Source organism: Mauremys mutica, chromosome 3 (assembly GCF_020497125.1).
Source record: "Mauremys mutica isolate MM-2020 ecotype Southern chromosome 3, ASM2049712v1, whole genome shotgun sequence".
NCBI classification, from domain to species: Eukaryota; Metazoa; Chordata; order Testudines; family Geoemydidae; genus Mauremys; species Mauremys mutica.
In genome coordinates, this window is record NC_059074.1 from 190,995,221 (window position 1) to 191,013,761 (window position 18,541).

The following is an 18,541-nucleotide window of genomic DNA, read 5'->3' on the forward strand; positions in this document are numbered from 1 at the left end:
TCATCTTTTCTAATTATGTCTGGTTGCTATCTACTTTTTTGCTGTAATCAGACATGAGGTGAGGTGGCTGAAACCTAAGTAATGGAAATGTGTGGATTTAAAAAGAGAATATAACCTCCCCCTACTCCCCACAATTTTCCAGTATTTTCACTTTTGGTGGCATTAGTGTTAATAACATGTTAGAGGTAATGACATGACATGGTATGGCATTTTTATTATACAGCATTTTAAGTGCCCCAAAATAATAATGAATATTTTGCTGAGGCCTTTGGATACTCATTGGAGGGAGCCCTGTTGTAATGAAACAATGACTGAAGAATAAATGTTCATGTTTGGTCTTTAGACGGTAAAGAACTCTGCAAGCCAACCTGATCCTTGGTGTAATTCCATCATGTCTATATTGTACTGCAAAATCCACTTTAAAATAAAGCAGACTTGCCTCTAGAATAAGGTGCTACTCAGTATGGTGGCAGAATCTGACTCTAAATGTTTGAAGTAGAAGAGAACTTCCGCTATTGTATATTGAAAATTATGGTATCCCATTGCACAACTTTAGCCTTCTGTAATCCTGTTTTTAAAGAATTTTTTTTCACTTCCTCACCCCTTTAGAACTTCAGCAATAAACAGAACTCTCCTTTTCTGAACACCTATGGATTTACCCTTACAGAATGTTCCTCGAGAACTTAGAGAATAGAGCCTCAGTTCAGTGAGGTACTAAACCTAAACCTAAGCATTTGAGTTGTCCCATTGAAGTCACATGCTTAAAAGTTAGATATGTGCTTAAGTACCTTGAGGAACTGGGACCTAAACCGACAAGCTACTTTAGAACTGGAATAGGGTTTTATTTTAAGATCTGTAGAATGAATAGAGAATTCTATCCTTTCTTAGGTTTTTTTGAACCACACTATAGACTTCTACAGCAGGGATAGAATTCTTTATTGAACTCTACAGTATGTTTCAATTTCCATAGGAAGATTATCATTTTCTGTTTAAAAATCAATAGGATAGAGAATATTCCATAAGGGATTTTTTATAGTGGGTTTTCCCCTAAAGCTTTTTTTTTTTCATATTTTTAATGCCTAGGCTCAGATCTTGCGAACAGCTATTCACATTCTTGACGTTACACAAGTTGTCCTGTTGAAGTCAGTGCAACTACTCCCATGTGTAAAGTCAAGCATGTAACTGTAATATCAGGATCTAAGTGTCTCCTCCTCAGTAAATGACTAGTTAGCAACTCTCTGCCTTATGTAGGTTTATATTTTCTCTCTGAATTGACTTGTTTGTCCTGGGTGTGACCAACCAGTGCACAAGTTATGCTGGTGTGCAACAGCCAGAATCCATGAAAACAATAGCAACTTGGAATTGTAAGTATTAACAAGATCCTCTTTTTTGTCATGTGAAAACAAGAAACATAATGTGCATGGCCTTTATAAAATGTGCATTGACTCTTGCACCAACTTATTTTTTTCTTTTATTAAATCAGGAAGAACAGCAGTACCTGAGAGGGGAAGTTTCTCTTCTTGATGGTTTGGAAGGAATGTGTAAAAATGAACTAGCATATATGAGAAGCAGATCAGACCTGAACAAACTGGAAGAGGAGAGCAAACGGAAGCGGCAACAAATGGTAAAAGTGTTTCACTTTTTGTTTTTGTTGTTTTTCCTGCAAAGTACTTCCGAGATCTCAAGAATTGGGAGTATCTTTACAGAGCACTTTTTAAAAAGATCACACTGAATAGCAGAACTGCTTGAGAGATAAAAACAAAACACCCCAATGGGTCAAGTTTTAAATATCAACTAGAAACCGAATCAGTAGAGAAAGAACTTAGTGAAGCCTGCAGAATCCAGTTTCATCAAGCATATTACCTGTACCGGGCTGTCTCCAAGAACAAGACTTGTTGTAGTCTAGGAAGGATAAACATTCTTATAAATCAGACTTTTCTTTCCATATGTGTTTTCTCCTTCCCTCCTTACCTGCATTGAAGAAAGCCTGAAATATGGTTGAATCTACTGAATTAGAAAAAAGTTGCAAAGTTTGTATCTACCTGCTGCCATACACCTGAAATTTCATGAATTAACTTGTCTTGCTGGTTTGTCAACATGCAGTGTGACAATTTTTCACCCATGATTGAAACTGCAGTCTGGAAATAGTCTGATTTACTATTAGTTTTAGTGCAGAAGAGATAAGAGATTCGTTTAACTCTGAAGGGAAACACAGGTAGACTTGTACAAATGAAGGACTTGACCTGAAGTATCAGAAATATAACATGGAAAATACCCTGTTAGATAATGTTGCTTTTCCTTTGGATTGAAAATGATGGGTACTGACAGTGCTAATTTTATTTACTTTTAATTTATAAATGTTATTTACAAATTTAAATATTCCCTGCAACATTATGCTTATTTAGCTTTTCACAAGCTCACAAAGTGTAAATACAGGGCCCAACCTTAATTGATTTTGGTAGGAATATAAAGCACTAAGCACAGCTCAGCAGTTGCTGGCATGACATGGGAGAAGGGAAATCAAAGGAGCTTTGTACACCCTTGCTGCTGGAGACCTATCTGTCAGATCCTGTGCAAATAACCCCAACATCCTGATCCTGCAAAGACTTGCACATGTGCATAATCTTACACTGTACATTGTACTGTTAAAGCAATGGAACTACTCACAGTGCATGAAGGTGTAAGTCTTTGCAGGATTGGGACCCAAATTGGCACACCAAAAACAAAAAAAAATCAACTAAATTTAACAATTGTAGAACCAATCTTCTCTAAGCATTATGTAACTGGTTCTTTTTGCAAAAATAAATAAATAACTGCAGAGTAAAATAGCGTTATGGTAACTATAGCGGAACCTCAGAGCTACGAACACCAGAGTTATGAACTGACCGATCAACCACAAACCTCATTTGGAACCTGAAGTACACAATCAGGCAGCAGCAGAGGCAAAAAAAACAAATGCAGTACAGTACTATTTTAAATGTAAACTACTAAAAAAATAAAGGGGAAGTTTAAAAATATATATCTGATAAAGTAAGGAAAGTGTTTGTTTTTGTGCTTGTTTCATTTAAATTAAGATGGTTAAAAGCAGCATTTTTCTTCTGCATAGTAAAGTTTCAAAGCTGTATTAAGTCAATGCTCAATTGTAAACTACTGAAAGAATAACCATAATGTTTTGTTCAGAGTTATGAACATGTCAGAGTTCCAAACAACCTCCATTCCTGAGGTGTTCATAACTCTGAGGTTCTACTGTAAGTAACAGAGTCCTTTCACATGCTTCTGCTTTCAGACTGTCTTCTTTCTAATCGTTGGGGAATAATTCTTAAAAGATCCAACCCATTCATTAGAAACCACTATTAATCATGCAGGAAACAGTTTTTACTCCCCCATTCAGGAATCTTTGTTTTTCATCCCTGAATATCTGCATCAAACATTCAAGATCTGGGAAGATAAAATTCCCCATCTAGGATGAAGTTTTCCTTTAATAGGGTTGGTTCCAGAACTTGCTCCTGTTCTCATTTTCTTATCTTATTTTCTTTGAATTGTTCAATATTAATGATTTACTTTACTTACTGGTCAAAGAATTCCTGGAGAACTCTGTTTAGTTGTATTTTTAAAACCTGTTAGGGAGCAAACCATAAGTACTCTCTTTCATGAAATGTGTGTAAACTGAAAGTATTTTAAAAATAAGTGTTTTAATAGTTATATGGTTTATTCGTAACCTTATTATATAAGGCCTGCTTGCCATCCAGTGCCTTTTTCAAATTCACTCATTTAAAAAAAAATTTTAAATACACAAAATTAAAATATGTTATGACCGTCAACTTCTTTCCTCTCAACACACTCATCCTTGGGCACATATTAGGAGTTAGATTCTGCTCGCTGTTTTCTATCTGGTGCTATAAGCAGATTGCCATCTGCTGGATACAATGAACAATATACTGGCTTTATTGTGCTTGTTGTCTGTGATTGTTTCTATTTCTTGATACACTTTCAGAATTTGAAAGTGAACGTACTGCTCCTGAAAGATACCTGAGAGACGTCTCTGGAGAGTGAAGTCCACATGTAACCCACTGACTAGTGGGTTACACATGAAACAGATATAGCCACACTGTGCCAGGAGAGTCTGTCCTATGCTGCTCTGCCAGTCTGTTCCAGCCCTGCCCTAGAGGGACCAGCTCTGGGGCTGACAGGGTAGTTTAAACTCCATTCCTATTCAGACCTTGTGTACTTTGCTTATACTGTCCACAAGGTGTGATGTGGAACCTACCCATTGGCTAACTTTGTATAAGCCACCATTAGTGACAGAAATATAAATGTTGGTTCATTCTTGTCCTGTGAGGAAGCTATAGTCCTGATTTTTCTGGACAATGGAGGGTAATCACAATGTTTTTAGCTATTTGAACAATAATTTAAAAAAAAAGTGTTTTTGCATGTGTAGACCACTTTCCATACAAGGATCTCAAAGTATAGTAGAGAGGTGGGTAAATTTTGTTTCCATTTTATAGAAGGAGAAACAAAGACAGAGAAGTGGGTCAAGAAGAGAAGCCAGAGCTCCTAATTCCTAGTCAAGTGTGCTAAGGACTGAGCCAAAGCCCATGGAAGTCAGGTCCACAAAAGGACTTAGATGTTGCGATGCTCAGTGTTGCAGTTTCTAACTTTTAGGTGCCTTGAAAATCACAGGATTTGCAAAGCCTAAGTTAAGTAATGAATGGAGAGAGATGGATGCCTAAGAACAGGATCCACTAAAGCTAGCATCCTGAGGAGCTGCTTCAGCTAGCCGGGGAAGAAGGCTGTAACAATATTGGGATTCATTAACTAACAAACCAGTGAATGAGAAAGGAAGAAAAGTTTAATATAACAAACTGGAAAGCATCTCTGATGAACTGTTGCATGCAGCCATGCACTGTTCCCAACCCCTACTTCCAGGGCACATCTCCAAATTCTTAACACTCACAACACAGTCCCTTATGAGGAAGCATCTCCAAATCATAGTCGTTCATAAGCATATAAGAACATAAGAACATAACATAAGAACATAAGAAAGGCCGTACCGGGCCAAAGGTCCATCTAGCCCAGTATCTGTCTACCGACAGTGGCCAATGCCAGGTGCCCCAGAGGGAGTGAACCTAACAGGCAATGATCAAGTGATCTCTCTCCTGCCATCCATCTCCATCCTCTGACGAGCAGAGGCTAGGGACACCATTCTTACCCATTCTGGCTAATAGACATTTATGGACTTAGCCACCATGAATTTATCCAGTCCCCTTTTAAACATTGGCAAAGAATGCTGTGGCACCTTATAGACTAACAGACGTTTTGCAGCATGAGCTTTCGTGGGTGAATACCCACTTCTTCGGATGCATCAAGGGGCCCCACTGGTTGTTTAGCAGGCTTCCTGCTTCTGATGTACTTTAAAAACATTTTGTTATTACCTTTGGAGTTTTTGGGATGCATCCGAAGAAGTGGGTATTCACCCACGAAAGCTCATGCTGCAAAACGTCTGTTAGTCTATAAGGTGCCACAGGATTCTTTGTTGCTTTTACAGATCCAGACTAACACGGCTACCCCTCTGATACTTTTAAACATTGTTATAGTCCTAGCCTTCACAACCTCCTCAGGTAAGGAGTTCCACAAGTTGACTGTGCGCTGCATGAAGAAGAACTTCCTTTTATTTGTTTTAAACCTGCTGCCTATTAATTTCATTTGGTGACCCCTAGTTCTTGTATTATGGGTATAAGTAAATAACTTTTCCTTATCCACTTTCTCAACATCACTCATGATTTTATATACCTCTATCATGTCCCCCCTTAGTCTTCTCTTTTCCAAGCTGAAGAGTCCTAGCCTCTTTAATCTTTCCTCATATGGGACCCTCTCTAAACCCCTAATCATTTTAGTTGCCCTTTTCTGAATCTTTTCTAGTGCTGGAATATCTTTTTTGAGGTGAGGAGACCACATCTGTACACAGTATTCGAGATGTGGGCATACCATGGATCTATATAAGGGCAATAATACATTCTCAGTCTTATTCTCTATCCCCTTTTTAATGATTCCTAACATCCTGTTTGCTTTTTTGACCGCCTCTGCACACTGCGTGGACATCTTCAGAGAACTATCCACGATGACGCCAAGATCTTTTTCCTGACTCGTTGTAGCTAAATTAGCCCCCATCATGTTGTATGTATAGTTGGGGTTATTTTTTCCAATGTGCATTACTTTACATTTATCCACATTAAATTTCATTTGCCATTTTGTTGCCCAATCACTTAGTTTTGTGAGATCTTTTTGAAGTTCTTCACAATCTGCTTTGGTCTTAACTATCTTGAGAAGTTTAGTATCATCTGCAAACTTGGCCACCTCGCTGTTTACCCCTTTCTCCAGATCATTTATGAATAAATTGAATAGGATTGGTCCTAGGACTGACCCTTGGGGAACACCACTAGTTACCCCTCTCCATTCTGAGAATTTACCATTAATTCCTACCCTTTGTTCCCTGTCCTTTAACCAGTTCTCAATCCATGAAAGGACCTTCCCTTTTATCCCATGACAGCTTAATTTACGTAAGAGCCTTTGGTGAGGGACCTTGTCAAAGGCTTTCTGGAAATCCAAGTACACTATGTCCACCAGATCCCCTTTGTCCACATGTTTGTTGACCCCTTCAAAGAACTCTAATAGATTAGTAAGACACGATTTCCCTTTACAGAAACCATGTTGACTATTGCTCAAGAGTTTATGTTTTTCTATGTGTCTGACAATTTTATTCTTTACTATTGTTTCAACTAATTTGCCCGGTACCGACGTTAGACTTACCGGTCTATAATTGCCGGGATCACCCCTAGAGCCCTTTTTAAATATTGGCGTTACATTAGCTAACTTCCAGTCATTGGGTACCGAAGCCGATTTAAAGGACAGGTTACAAACCTTAGTTAATAGTTCCGCAACTTCACATTTGAGTTCTTTCCGAACTCTTGGGTGAATGCCATCTGGTCCCGGTGACTTGTTAATGTTGAGTTTATCAATTAATTCCAAAACCTCCTCTAGTGACACTTCAATCTGTGACAGTTCCTCAGATTTGTCACCTACAAAAGCCAGCTCAGGTTTGGGAATCTCCCTAACATCCTCAGCCGTGAAGACTGAAGCAAAGAATCCATTTAGTTTCTCCGCAATGACTTTATCGTCTTTAAGCGCTCCTTTTGTATTTTGATCATCAAGGGGCCCCACTGGTTGTTTAGCAGGCTTCCTGCTTCTGATGTACTTAAAAACATTTTGTTATTACCTTTGGAGTTTTTGGCTAGCCGTTCTTCAAACTCCTCTTTGGCTTTTCTTATTACACTCTTGCACTTAAGTTGGCAGTGTTTGTGCTCCTTTCTATTTGCCTCATTAGGATTTGACTTCCACTTTTTAAAGGAAGTCTTTTTATCTCTCACTGCTTCTTTTACATGGTTGTTAAGCCACGGAGGCTCTTTTTTAGTTCTTTTACTGTTTTTCTTAATTTGGGGTATACATTGAAGTTGGGCCTCTATTATGGTGTCTTTAAAAAGGGCCCATGCAACTTGCAGGGATTTCACTTTAGTCACTGTACCTTTTAACTTTTGTCTAACTAACCCCCTCATTTTTGTATAGTTCCCCCCTTTGAAATTAAATGCCACAGTGTTGGGCAGTTGTGTTCTTCCCACCACAGGGATGTTGAATGCTATTGTATTATGGTCACTATTTCCAAGTGGTCCTGCTATAGTTACCTCTTGGACTAGCTCCTGCGCTCCACTCAGGATTAAATCTAGAGTTGCCTCTCCCCTTGTGGGTTCCCGTACCAGCTGCTCCATGAAGCAGTAATTTAAAGTATCGAGAAATTTTATCTCTGCATTTCGTCCTGAAGTGAAATGTTCCCAGTCAATATGGGGATAATTGAAATCCCCCACTATTATTGTGTTCTAAATTTTGATAGCCTCTCTAATGTCCCTTAGCATTTCATCATCACTATTACTGTCCTGGTCAGGTGGTCGATAATAGATCCCTAATGTTATATTTTTACTAGAGCATGACATTTCTATCCATAGAGACTCTATGGAACATGTGGATTCACTTAAGATTTTTACTTCATTTGAATCTACACTTTCTTTCACATATAGTGCCACTCCTCCCCCTGCATGACCTGTTCTGTCCTTCCAATATATTTTGTACCCCGGAATGATTGTGTCCCATTGGTTGCTCTCAGTCCACCAGGTTTCTGTGATGCCTATTATATCTATATCCTCCTTTATCACAAGGCACTCTAGTTCACCCATCTTATTATTTAGACTTCTGGCATTTGTGTACAAGCACTTTAAAAACTTGTCCCTGTTTATTAGCCTGCCTTTTTCTGATGTGCCAGATTCTTTTTTATGTGACTGTTTATCATCTGATCCGGCCCTTACATTATACTTTTCAGTCCTCTGCTCCTGACTATATATCTCTACTGGGGGTGTGTCCTAAGCCCCATCCCTCTCACAGAGTTAGCCAGAGTGGTGCTTATCACTGCCTGTGATCTGCAGCCAGGAACCCCTCTCCTGGAATTAGGTGGTGTAGGGTTTAGGTACCTAAATCTGGGGTTTAAGCATCCAACCCTTTGGATCTGGGCCTGGGTTTTGGCATTGACTTCCATGGCCTCTGGATTTCAAGCCCCTAATGACTATTCAATGCTAAACTGCTTTCAGGAATAAACTGATGTATCAGAGAAGGGGGGGGGGGAACACAAATAATCTTTATTTAAAGGAGATCAGTATGTCCTGTTCTGCAGTTTTTAGAACCAACACAAAGCCAGGGGTAAATTGGGTCAATTCACACAACTCAGCAAGCCCAAGTACTTTTTTGTGATAGCTTAGATTCTGGAGCATTAGATGTCACCTTTCATTTGAAAATTAAGGGGTTAATTCTCCACAGTGTCCAAGCAGAGGGCTTCCTGATGTTGAGCTGCAAGGGAGCAGCTCTAATGTATGCCTGTGGAGAATCAAGCAAAGCAAAGCTCCATGTTGCGTTGCCTCTTTCTCTCCCTCTCTGTCAGGATCCTGACAAGGGCATTCTGAGCCAAGGGTCAGGGCAGGGTCAGACTTGAGGCTGGGAGGATCAGAGGAGTTCTCATAGTCAGGTTCCAGACTAGGGGTCAATACCAAGGATCAGAGTTCAAGTCAGGATTCAGGTTCCAGATCAGGAGGCAAAGTCCAGATCAAGCCCTGGTCAAAACCAGGAATTCAAGAGCAGGAATGGTTGTAGCAGCTACATGAGATCCACACTATTACCTGTTTGTCCCTTTGGGTTTATGTAGGGTAGGGAGCCAATCAGAAGCCATGAGGCTGCTGGCTGTCAGACCCCTTGAGGTGGGACTTTCCATGGTCTGTGTCCACAGAGGGTCATAGGTAATGAAGCAACAGCCAATTGCAGATGGCACCATAGTGCTGTCTACTACCTGGCAACTTTACAGGCCTGGCTTCTACACTGGCTGTACCTTAAACTCTCATATCAGGAGTTGGGAGACAGAAGGTAGACAAACTGCCTCTGCCAGTAGTAATTCCCTCATACACAGGGAGAATGCTCCCTTGAGTATCACCAGCTGCTTTAAGTGTACATTATGCTGTTTATGCAGCACAGAGTGGCCTTAGCACACCAGAAAATCTAGCCCTCATGGTTTCAGAGAACCTGTTGACACAGAGCCTCCAGGCAGCCTGAAATGATAGTTCTGAGAAAGGTGAATAACTGCCATTCATCTCTGTGAGGTGTTGATTCTGAAGCCTAATTATACATACAGTATCAACATGAATTATTTCCAGTGCTTAATTTATAATGAAAGAGGTGCTGGGGCTCAAGCAGGTTTTTTACATTCATAACTGATGCAGCAAGCCCAGAGGTGCCAGGGCTATGAACTGCCAATCCACAGGTTCCGGGGCTCAGCCCTGGCAAGCCCAGGCACAAATTAAGCACTGATTATTTTACAGCTGATCAAGCTGATGGACAATCATAGTATGTAGATCTGCACAATCTATTGTGAATGGCATCTCATTTTTGTACCATGAGAGGGTAGAGTTTAGTTTGTGGGTAGAGTTTGGAAGAGCACCTCTACTATTTTTGTCTTATTTGAGTCCTACTCAAAACTGTTCCTAACAAAGGAAAAGAATAAGGCATTTACAAATATTCAAGTAAACATTCAGAAACAGTCCAACACCCCCAGGCAATGCAAACAATGCACCTTACTGAGTGTTTTAAACCTCAGATGGGATTCCCATTTTTGCTCACTATTTTAGGAGAACCTCTTACTCTGTAAATAGCTTTTTCCAATGGTAAATAGGCATCAAGGACATTAATCCGTTTGCCTACTGACTGAATTGAGGCTTTCCCCCAGTAATGAAAAATACAACTCCTGGTTCCTGATAAGGTGTCTTTATATGACCAGTACATCTGACTTTATATATGTTTAAGCCAAGTCCTGGGACATCATTAAATATGCAAACCTGAGGATGAAGAAAACCCTGCCCATCCACAGTGCCATCAGTGTACAGCCATTGCAGTCTAGAGCTCTGGAACAGCAGAGACGACATGACTAAATGCTTACAATAGAAAGAAGAAATTAAAGTGCAGCTGCACTCGAGTTTTAACTGCCCCTCACATCTCATGAAAAGGATGGTCTGGGTGAGTGTGTGGCCAGTCTTGGTCTTTTGGAACATACATAAAAATTTATGTTTGCAAAGAAAAGGAGGTGGAAGATGGAAGCAGATTTGCAGGTGGAAGCCCACCGCCTGCTCAGGTAGCCTCTGACCTCATTGCTGGGCATGGAGTTGCAGTGGCTGCCCACAGAGCAGTGGTGGCCAACCTGTGGCCCATGGGCCACATGCAACCCGTCAGGGTAGTCCGCTGGCAGGTTGCCAGACCGTTTGTTTACATTTGCACAGCTGCCCGCAGCTCCCAGTGGCTGTGGCTCGCCGTTTCTGGGCAATGGGAGCTGCGAGAAGCGGTGCGGGCCGCAGGAACGTGCTAGTCGCCACTTCTGTTAACCCCTCCCCTCCCCAATTCCAGGATATTGTAGTGCAGTATTGGCAGTCTGAAGAGAAATTCCCTCCCTCAGGGGAAGAACATCAAGGAAACTAGGAAAGAGTAGCTGGTAGCCTTCACTCAAGGGATCTAGATAGCCTGGGGTAATGGAGGTCGGGTGGGAAGACCTTCTCCTAGGTATAGTATACACTGTGAGGAAGGTGGACTTAACATACTGTACAGCTGAAAAGGAACAAAAGTCTTCAGCCTTACCTGGAAGGACGTACTCTGGCATATGTTATATCCATCAGCAGCCTCCTTCTTCAGAATATGCTGTGTACTGGACTCAGCAGGTCAAAGATATTAACAAAGCTGAACAAGGGACTCAGTTATAGGATTCCAGTAGCTGTCTGAGGACAGAGGATTTGTTCAGGAGGTCTTATCTGTTGTCTACAACAGTGGTTTTCAAACTTTTTTCCTGGTGACCCAGTTGAAGAAAATTGTTGATGGCTGCGACCCAACGGAGCTGGGGATGAGGGGTTTGGGGTGTGGAAGGGGCTCAGGGCTGGGGCAGAGGGTTGGGGTGAGGGCTGTGGAGTGAGGCTGGGAATGAGGGGTTCAGGGTGTGGGAGGGGACTCTGGGCTGGGGAAGGCGGTTGGGGTGCAGGAAGGGATCTGGGCTGGGTGTGCAGGCTCTGGGGTGGGGCTGGGATGAGGACTTTGGGGTGCAGGAAGGGGCTCCAGGTTAGGAAGGACTCAGGGCTGGGGAAGGGGATTGGGGCGTGGGGTTGGGGGCTTACCTCAGGCAGCTCCTGGTCAGCAGCACAGTGGTGGTGGTGGGGGGTGTATGGCAGGCTTTCTGCCTGCCCTGGGACCGTGCTGCGCCCCAGAAGCGGCCAGCAGCAGGTCTGGCTCCTAGGCCTCATGGCTCCCCCTGTCCTAGCAGCCGGACCTGCTGCTGGCCGCTTCTGTCAGAACAGGTAGGGACTAACCTGCCTTAGCCGGACAGCACCGCTGACAGTACTTTTAACGGCCCAGTTGGTGATGCTGACCAGAGCTGCCGCGACCCAGTGCCTTAGATTCTGTGACCCAGTACTGGGTCGTGACCCGCAGTTTGAAAACCACTGGTCTACAAGATACTGTCCAGTTGTAATGTGCAATGAGTAGTCTGTTTCTGGTGCTAGCAGTGATTGCTGATGTGTTGCTGTGAAAAGTGCCTCTATATAACATTAATCTTGAGGGTATAAAGATTTCTTGAGGGATGACCATAGTCATGAGATAATTGTCTCAAAATCAGATAACACAATAACGCTCTTAAAAATTACCTGTAAGGGGGTGGGGGTGATGGTGTTTTACACTCGTATTTTTATTGATTTATTTTTGGTTTATTTATGGTGTACCACCAATGGCCTGAAAAATTAGTACACCTTTTTTTCTTCTTCCTGGAAAAGTCAGGAATGTAAAGTCTCAAGTTCCTTGTTTTTGCTAGCTATCTCCTTGGAGAATGAAAAAAGTGAAATGTGATCTTTCTCAGTCCTGAATCTAAGACAGGGGTTCTCACAACAAATTTTTTTTGGTAGCCTCAGTGTGTGGCCACCAACTCTTGCTGGTGGCCACGCACTGACACTTTTTCCTAAAATACTTTATTAGCGTTGGGAAAAACAAATAAATATGCATGTATACACATCCAGATCATTGTAATTTATTTATGTAGGTTTTTTTTTGCGGACTCAATAATAAATATAATGCTGTGAAAAGTGATATTTGTATGTTTGTTAACATCACTTTTCACAGCAAATCTGGCAAGTTATGAACTGGATGGAGGGGTCGGGGGTAAGGCAGTGGGGGCCAGGGAGGATGGATGGAGGGGTGGAGGGTGAGACAGCAAAGGCTGGAGATGTGGATCGGCACCTGGGGCCGGGAGTTGATGCCCTGGGCCAGCACCCACTGGATCCCAGGGTGAGCATCCACAGTTGCATGGCTAGAGCCGGGGATCACCACCCACTACCATGCAGCCGGGGTTGGAACCCGGAGCCAGCACCTGCTGCTGTGCGACCAAGGCCGGGGGTCGGGAGTTGGCACTTGGGGTATATGCCTGCTGCTGCACAGCCGGGGTTAGGAGTCAGTGGCCTGGGCCAGCACCCACCAGAGCCTGCTGCTGCACAACCGAGACTGGAGGTCGGCATCCAGGGCCAGCACCTGCCAGAGCCTGGAGTTGGTGCCCATTGCTGTGTTACCAGGGCTGGCAATCTGCATCCGGGGCTGAGGATCGGCGCCTATGGCCAGCACCTGCCGGAACCCCGGGTCGATATCCAGGAGCAGTGCCCGGGGTCAGCGGCCAGGGCTGGGGGTCGGAGCACGCAGCGTGGGGGTTGGCTGATGCCAGGGTTTGGGACTAGCGCTTGGGTGCTGTGCCTGCTGCTGCACAGACAGGGCTAGGGGTTGGCATCCAGAGCCATCACCCACCAGAGCCCAAGGCCAGCACCGGGGATCTGCACCCAGCGCCGGCAGCCGCTGGAGTTCAGGGTGAGCGCCTGGGACCGGCACCTGGGGTCAGTGATTAGGGCTGGGGGTCAGAGCGCACGGACAGGGGTCAGTGCCTGGGGCCAGCAGCTGCTGGCGGGATTGGAGGTCAGTGCCATGCAGCCAGAGCAGGGATTGGAGCCCGCCGCCATGCGGCCAGCGGTTGGAGTCTGAAGCCCCATGGCCGGAGGCCTAGTCTGCTCTGTGCAGATGCAGGTTGGTAATACTGCATTCATTATGCTGATGTCACATTTTCAAGGTTTCCAGGTTTACTCTGCAACCATAAGGATTAGAGACTTGAGGTGTAATCCTGGCCCCATTGAAATCAGTGGCAAAACTCTCATTGGCTTCAGTGAGACTAGGATTTCATGCTTACTTTTTAAAATAACTGCTCAGTTTCTGGAGAACAAGGTGGCAGCCTTAAAAAAAACAAACAAATAAACAAAAAAAAGGCAAAGTCATCTGAAACAATGTGACCCAGCCCAATTTGACCCCTGAATCCACAGAACTGTTAATATCACCCCAAGCCTGCTCTATACATGGAACTCTTGAGTCTGTAACTAGAGCTGTTACACTCCTTTATGGTTGGGGCAGATCTAGAGGTGTGATCTTGTCCCAGGATGTATAAATGCATATTTATTACACAGAATCAGGGCGTGTTAAACATTTATTTGGAATGAATATAGAATAATAGTAAGTGTGCTCTTATGTTTTTTTCTTTTCCCCCAGGATAGTTTGTTAGTTGAAATGGAGGAGTTAAAAGCCCAGCTGCAAAGAATTCAGAATAATGAGGAAAAACAAGCTCAGATGACCAAAATGAAGCAAAGCAAGTTGGTTCTTGAAATGGAAGAGTTAAAGTCCCAACTTGAAAAAACAAAGGAGCGGGAAAGGCAAAAAGTATCAGTTTTAGAAAATGAGAAGGTGCTTATGAAAGGACGTGTGTTTGCACTGAATTTGTAAAGGCTGCACTGCATGTTAACACACTGGAGTTTACTTGTCAGCGTCTTTGATAATAGTCAGAGTGTGGCAATATTGGCAAAAAGTGGCTTGTTGCTTCTTTTTTAGTGTAATACATAAGCAAGGGGTAGGGTTGCCAGGTGTCTGGTTTTCAGCTGGCCCACCGGGTCGAAAAGGGACCCTGGCGGCTCCGTCAGCACTGCCAAACGGGCCGCTAAAATCCGGTCAGCAGTGCTGCAGGTCTAAGGCAGACTAGTCCCTACCTGTCCTGGCACCGTGCTGTGCCCTGGAAGCGGCCAGCAGGTCTGGCTCCTAGGCGGGGTGGCCACGGGGCTCTGTGATTCCTGCCCTGAGCACTGACTCCGCACTCCCATTGGCCAGGAATCACAGGCAATGGGAGCAGGGGGAGACCTGCCGGCGAGAGCAGCGCGCGGAGCCTCCTGGCCCTCCCGCCTAAGAGCCAGACCTGCTCCTGGCTGCTTCCAGGGCGCAGCGCGGTGCCAGAACAGGCAGGGACCCTGCCTTAGCCCCGCTGTGCTGCTTACCAGGAGCTTCCGGAGGTAAGCCCGTGCCCCAACCCCGAGCCCCCCCTCAAACCTGGAGCCTCCTCCTGCACCCCAAACCCCTGACCCCCAGCTCCACCCCAGAGCCTGCACCCCCAGCCCAGAGCTCTCACCCCTCCCACACCTCCACCCCCTGCCTCAACCCACAGCCCCCTCCCACATTCTGAATCCCTCAGCCCCAACCTGGAGCCCACCCCCTGCACCCTAAACCTCTCATGCCCAGCCCCACCCCAGAGCCCACACCCCCAGTTGGAACCCTCACTCCCTCTCACACCCCAATTCCCTGCCCCAGCCCAGAGCCCCCTCCCACACCCTGAACCCCACCCCAGAGCCCACACCCCCATTTAGAGCCCTCACTCACTCACTTCCATACCCCACCCCCCTGCCCCAGCCCAGTGAAAGTGAGCGAGGGTGGGGGAGAGCGAGCCACTGAGGGAGGGGGAATGTAGTGACCGGGGGGGGGCCTTCAGGGAAGGGGCGGGGCCAGGGTGTTTGGTTTTGTGCAATGAGAAAGTTGGCAACCCTAGTAAGGGGCCAATCTTGTGTCACTGAAATCTGTTTGTTCTTCCACTGACTTCTGTGATTCGGGATCAGGCCTAAACAGGGAGCTAGCCTGCGATATTGCATAGTAGCTTTCAGGAAGATGGCTATTTACTGTTTTTTCAGCTAAGACCAGCTTTGGGGGTTCCTGTTATGGCAGAAGAATGTAGTCAGGGTAGAGTCTTTCTCCTTCACTATATAGTTAACATGATCACTGGGTTGTTTTCAGTAACTGAGGTTGCATTTACTCTAAAACTCTGACATGATACACACAAATTAGTGCCTTGCTACTGTGCACCATCCAAAATACTTACAGATTGTACCCAAAGTGAAGTATAAACTCCCAGTGTAAACATTTGAAGAGACAGTTAAGTTTTTTATACATATTAACACCTTTATTAATTATTATTATTAGCAGCAGCAGCACAGTGCCTAGGAGTCCTAGTCATGGACCAGGACCCCAATGTGCTAGGAGCTGTACAAACACAGAAAAAGATGGTTGTTGCCCCAAGAGCTTGCAATCTAAATAAAAGACAAGATACAACAGATGGATACAGACAGTTGGGGGAGAGCAAGTAAACAATGAGACAGTACTGGTCAGCAGGGCCGGCTCTGCAGTTTTCGCTGCCCCAAGCAGCATGCGGAATTGCCGACGCAGGGGGCGGGGGCAGTCCGTGTGCCGTTAGGGCGGCAGGCCTGTTTCTGCGGGGGCGGCAATTCGGTGGCAGCTTCTATGTTTAGCTGAAGCCGCCCCTGACAGCTAAACATAGAAGCTGCTGCAGAATTACTGCCACTGCGGAAAGCGCCTGCCACCCTAAGGGCACACGGACTGCCCCCGCCGTCCGCGGCGGCAATGCGGCGCGCTGCTTGGGGGCAAAACAACAGGGACTGCCGCCCCTTGCAGATCGCCGCCCCAAGCACCAGCTTGGAATGCTGGTGCCTGGAGCCGGCCCTGCTAGTCAGCATGAGAGGCAATAGTCTCAGCACACCAGCAGCCTAACCCCTGTAAAATTTTTTGGTAGGTATCTTGGCAAAGAGAGTTTTAAGGAAGATTTTGAGAGAGTATAATGTATTAGTTCTGTGGATGTTTATGGGGAGCTCCTCCCATGCGTGAGGAGCCGCATGGGAGAAAGCACAAAGGAGTCTGAAAATTTAACGAGGGAGTGATGGAAGGGCTAGATGGAGGCAGGAATCAACATTTCAGTACTGAATGGGAGATGACAGAGTAGGGTGGGGATTGGCCGTGAAGGGCCTTGAAAGTGAAGTCAGCTATCTTACGTTTGATTCTCTAGAGAAGAGGGAGCCAGTGAAGGGATGCAAAGGGATGACATGGTAAAGCAATGCACTAGGAAAGTGATCTTTGCAGCAGCATGCTGAATGGACATGAGGGGGGCAAGATTGTCAGAGAAAAGGATGTTGCAGTAATTGAGGGTATGGCTACACTTACAAATCTGCAGCGCTGGTCGTCCAGCTGTGCAGGGAAAGCGCTGGTGTGTGGCCACACTCACAGCTACCAGCGCTGGTGTGTGGCCGCATTTGCAGCGCTGTTGGGAGTGATGCATTATGGGCAGCTATCCCAGCATTCAAGTGGCAGCAACGTGCTTTTCAAAAGAGGGGGTTGGGGTGGGGCGTAGTGTGACAGGGAGCGGGCGAGAGAGAGAGAGTGGATTTTTGGAGCCAACACTGTGTGTTTAGCTTCCTGCCTTGAAAAATCGGAACATGTTCCCGATCCCTTACCCTTAACTCTTAACTGCAAACAGCCTGCAGCCAACGGACTCCCTCTCTCCCCTCTGCCCCGTTTCTGTCAAGCAAACACTCACTCCCTGCCTGCCTCATTATCTCATTTGATTGTTCACAGATTGATCACAGCAAACAGGAGCTGTGTTTGTAGATAAGCAGCTCCGGAATCAACGGATCAACGGAGCTACGGAGCTCTGAGTTAACAACAAAACAAAGAGAGGCTGCATAACAAAACAAAGAGAGTAATTTATAAAAGCATTCTGGGATATCTGCTAATACCCTGGAGGCCAATAACAGCACTGGTGTGTGGCCACACTTGATGACCAGCGCTGCAGCACCAGCGCTGCAATCTTTATTCCCCATGCTGAGCCAGGTGTGCGGCCAGCGCTGCAGCCAGGGAGTTGCAGCACTGGATGTGCCCTGCAGGTGTGGACACTTACTAATTGCATGGCTGGAAAGCCTCCACCAGCGCTGTAACTCGCAAGTGTAGCCATACCCTAAGATGCAACGTGATGAGAGGCTGGGTGAAAGTTTTAGCTGTGTGGATGGACAGGAAAAATCATATTTTAGAGATGTTATCCAGAAAGAATCTGCAAGACTAAGACATAGCCTGAATGTGAGGTGCTAGAGAAATGTGACAAAGATGACACCCAGGTTACAGGCAGGGTGATGGTATTGTCCACAATAATCAAGAAAGGAGGTAGCAGGGAGAGTTTTGGAAGGGGCGATTAAGAGCTCTGTTTTAGCCATGTTGAGCTCGAGCTGATATTTAGACATCCACAAGGAGACGTCAGACAGATAGGCAGAGATTTTAGTTTGGACACAAGGAGATGGGTCTGGAGTAGAGAGGTAGTAGTCAGTAGTCAGAATGGAGTGGTAGTTGAACTTGTGTTTGCAAATGAGATTACCCAGAGATAAGGTATAGAGCAGTGATACTCAGGCCTCAGTGGTTCAGGAGCCAAATTAGTGATCAACATTACCCAAAAGAGCCACAGTTGTGTGAATTCATTGTTTTATTTACTATAGTACTATATATAATAATATTCATGCAAGAAAACATGTGATCATAGTAAAAGCATCCTGATTGGTTAATAATTTAGTGCAAGTTAATCATTTAATTGGTTAGTAACATACTAAAAGCATCCTGCTTGGTTAATAACTTAGATTGGTTAATAGTTAAATCACACAGTGTTTTAATATGTGCTGCAAAGAGCCGCGGGAGA

General features: G+C 44.8%; 1 protein-coding gene across 13 annotated transcripts in view; it reads left to right on the plus strand.

Moving 5' to 3' along the window:
- LOC123367120 (polyamine-modulated factor 1-binding protein 1-like) overlaps positions 1-18,541 on the plus strand; it is a 102,581-nt gene that overhangs the window by 46,910 nt on the left and 37,130 nt on the right. For all 13 annotated transcript variants that reach the window (XM_045011159.1, XM_045011161.1, XM_045011160.1 and 10 more), the window contains 2 exons: positions 1,484-1,624; positions 14,248-14,439. In XM_045011159.1, the coding sequence (XP_044867094.1) occupies positions 1,484-1,624; positions 14,248-14,439 (333 nt within the window). The remainder of the gene's footprint in view (positions 1-1,483; positions 1,625-14,247; positions 14,440-18,541) is intronic.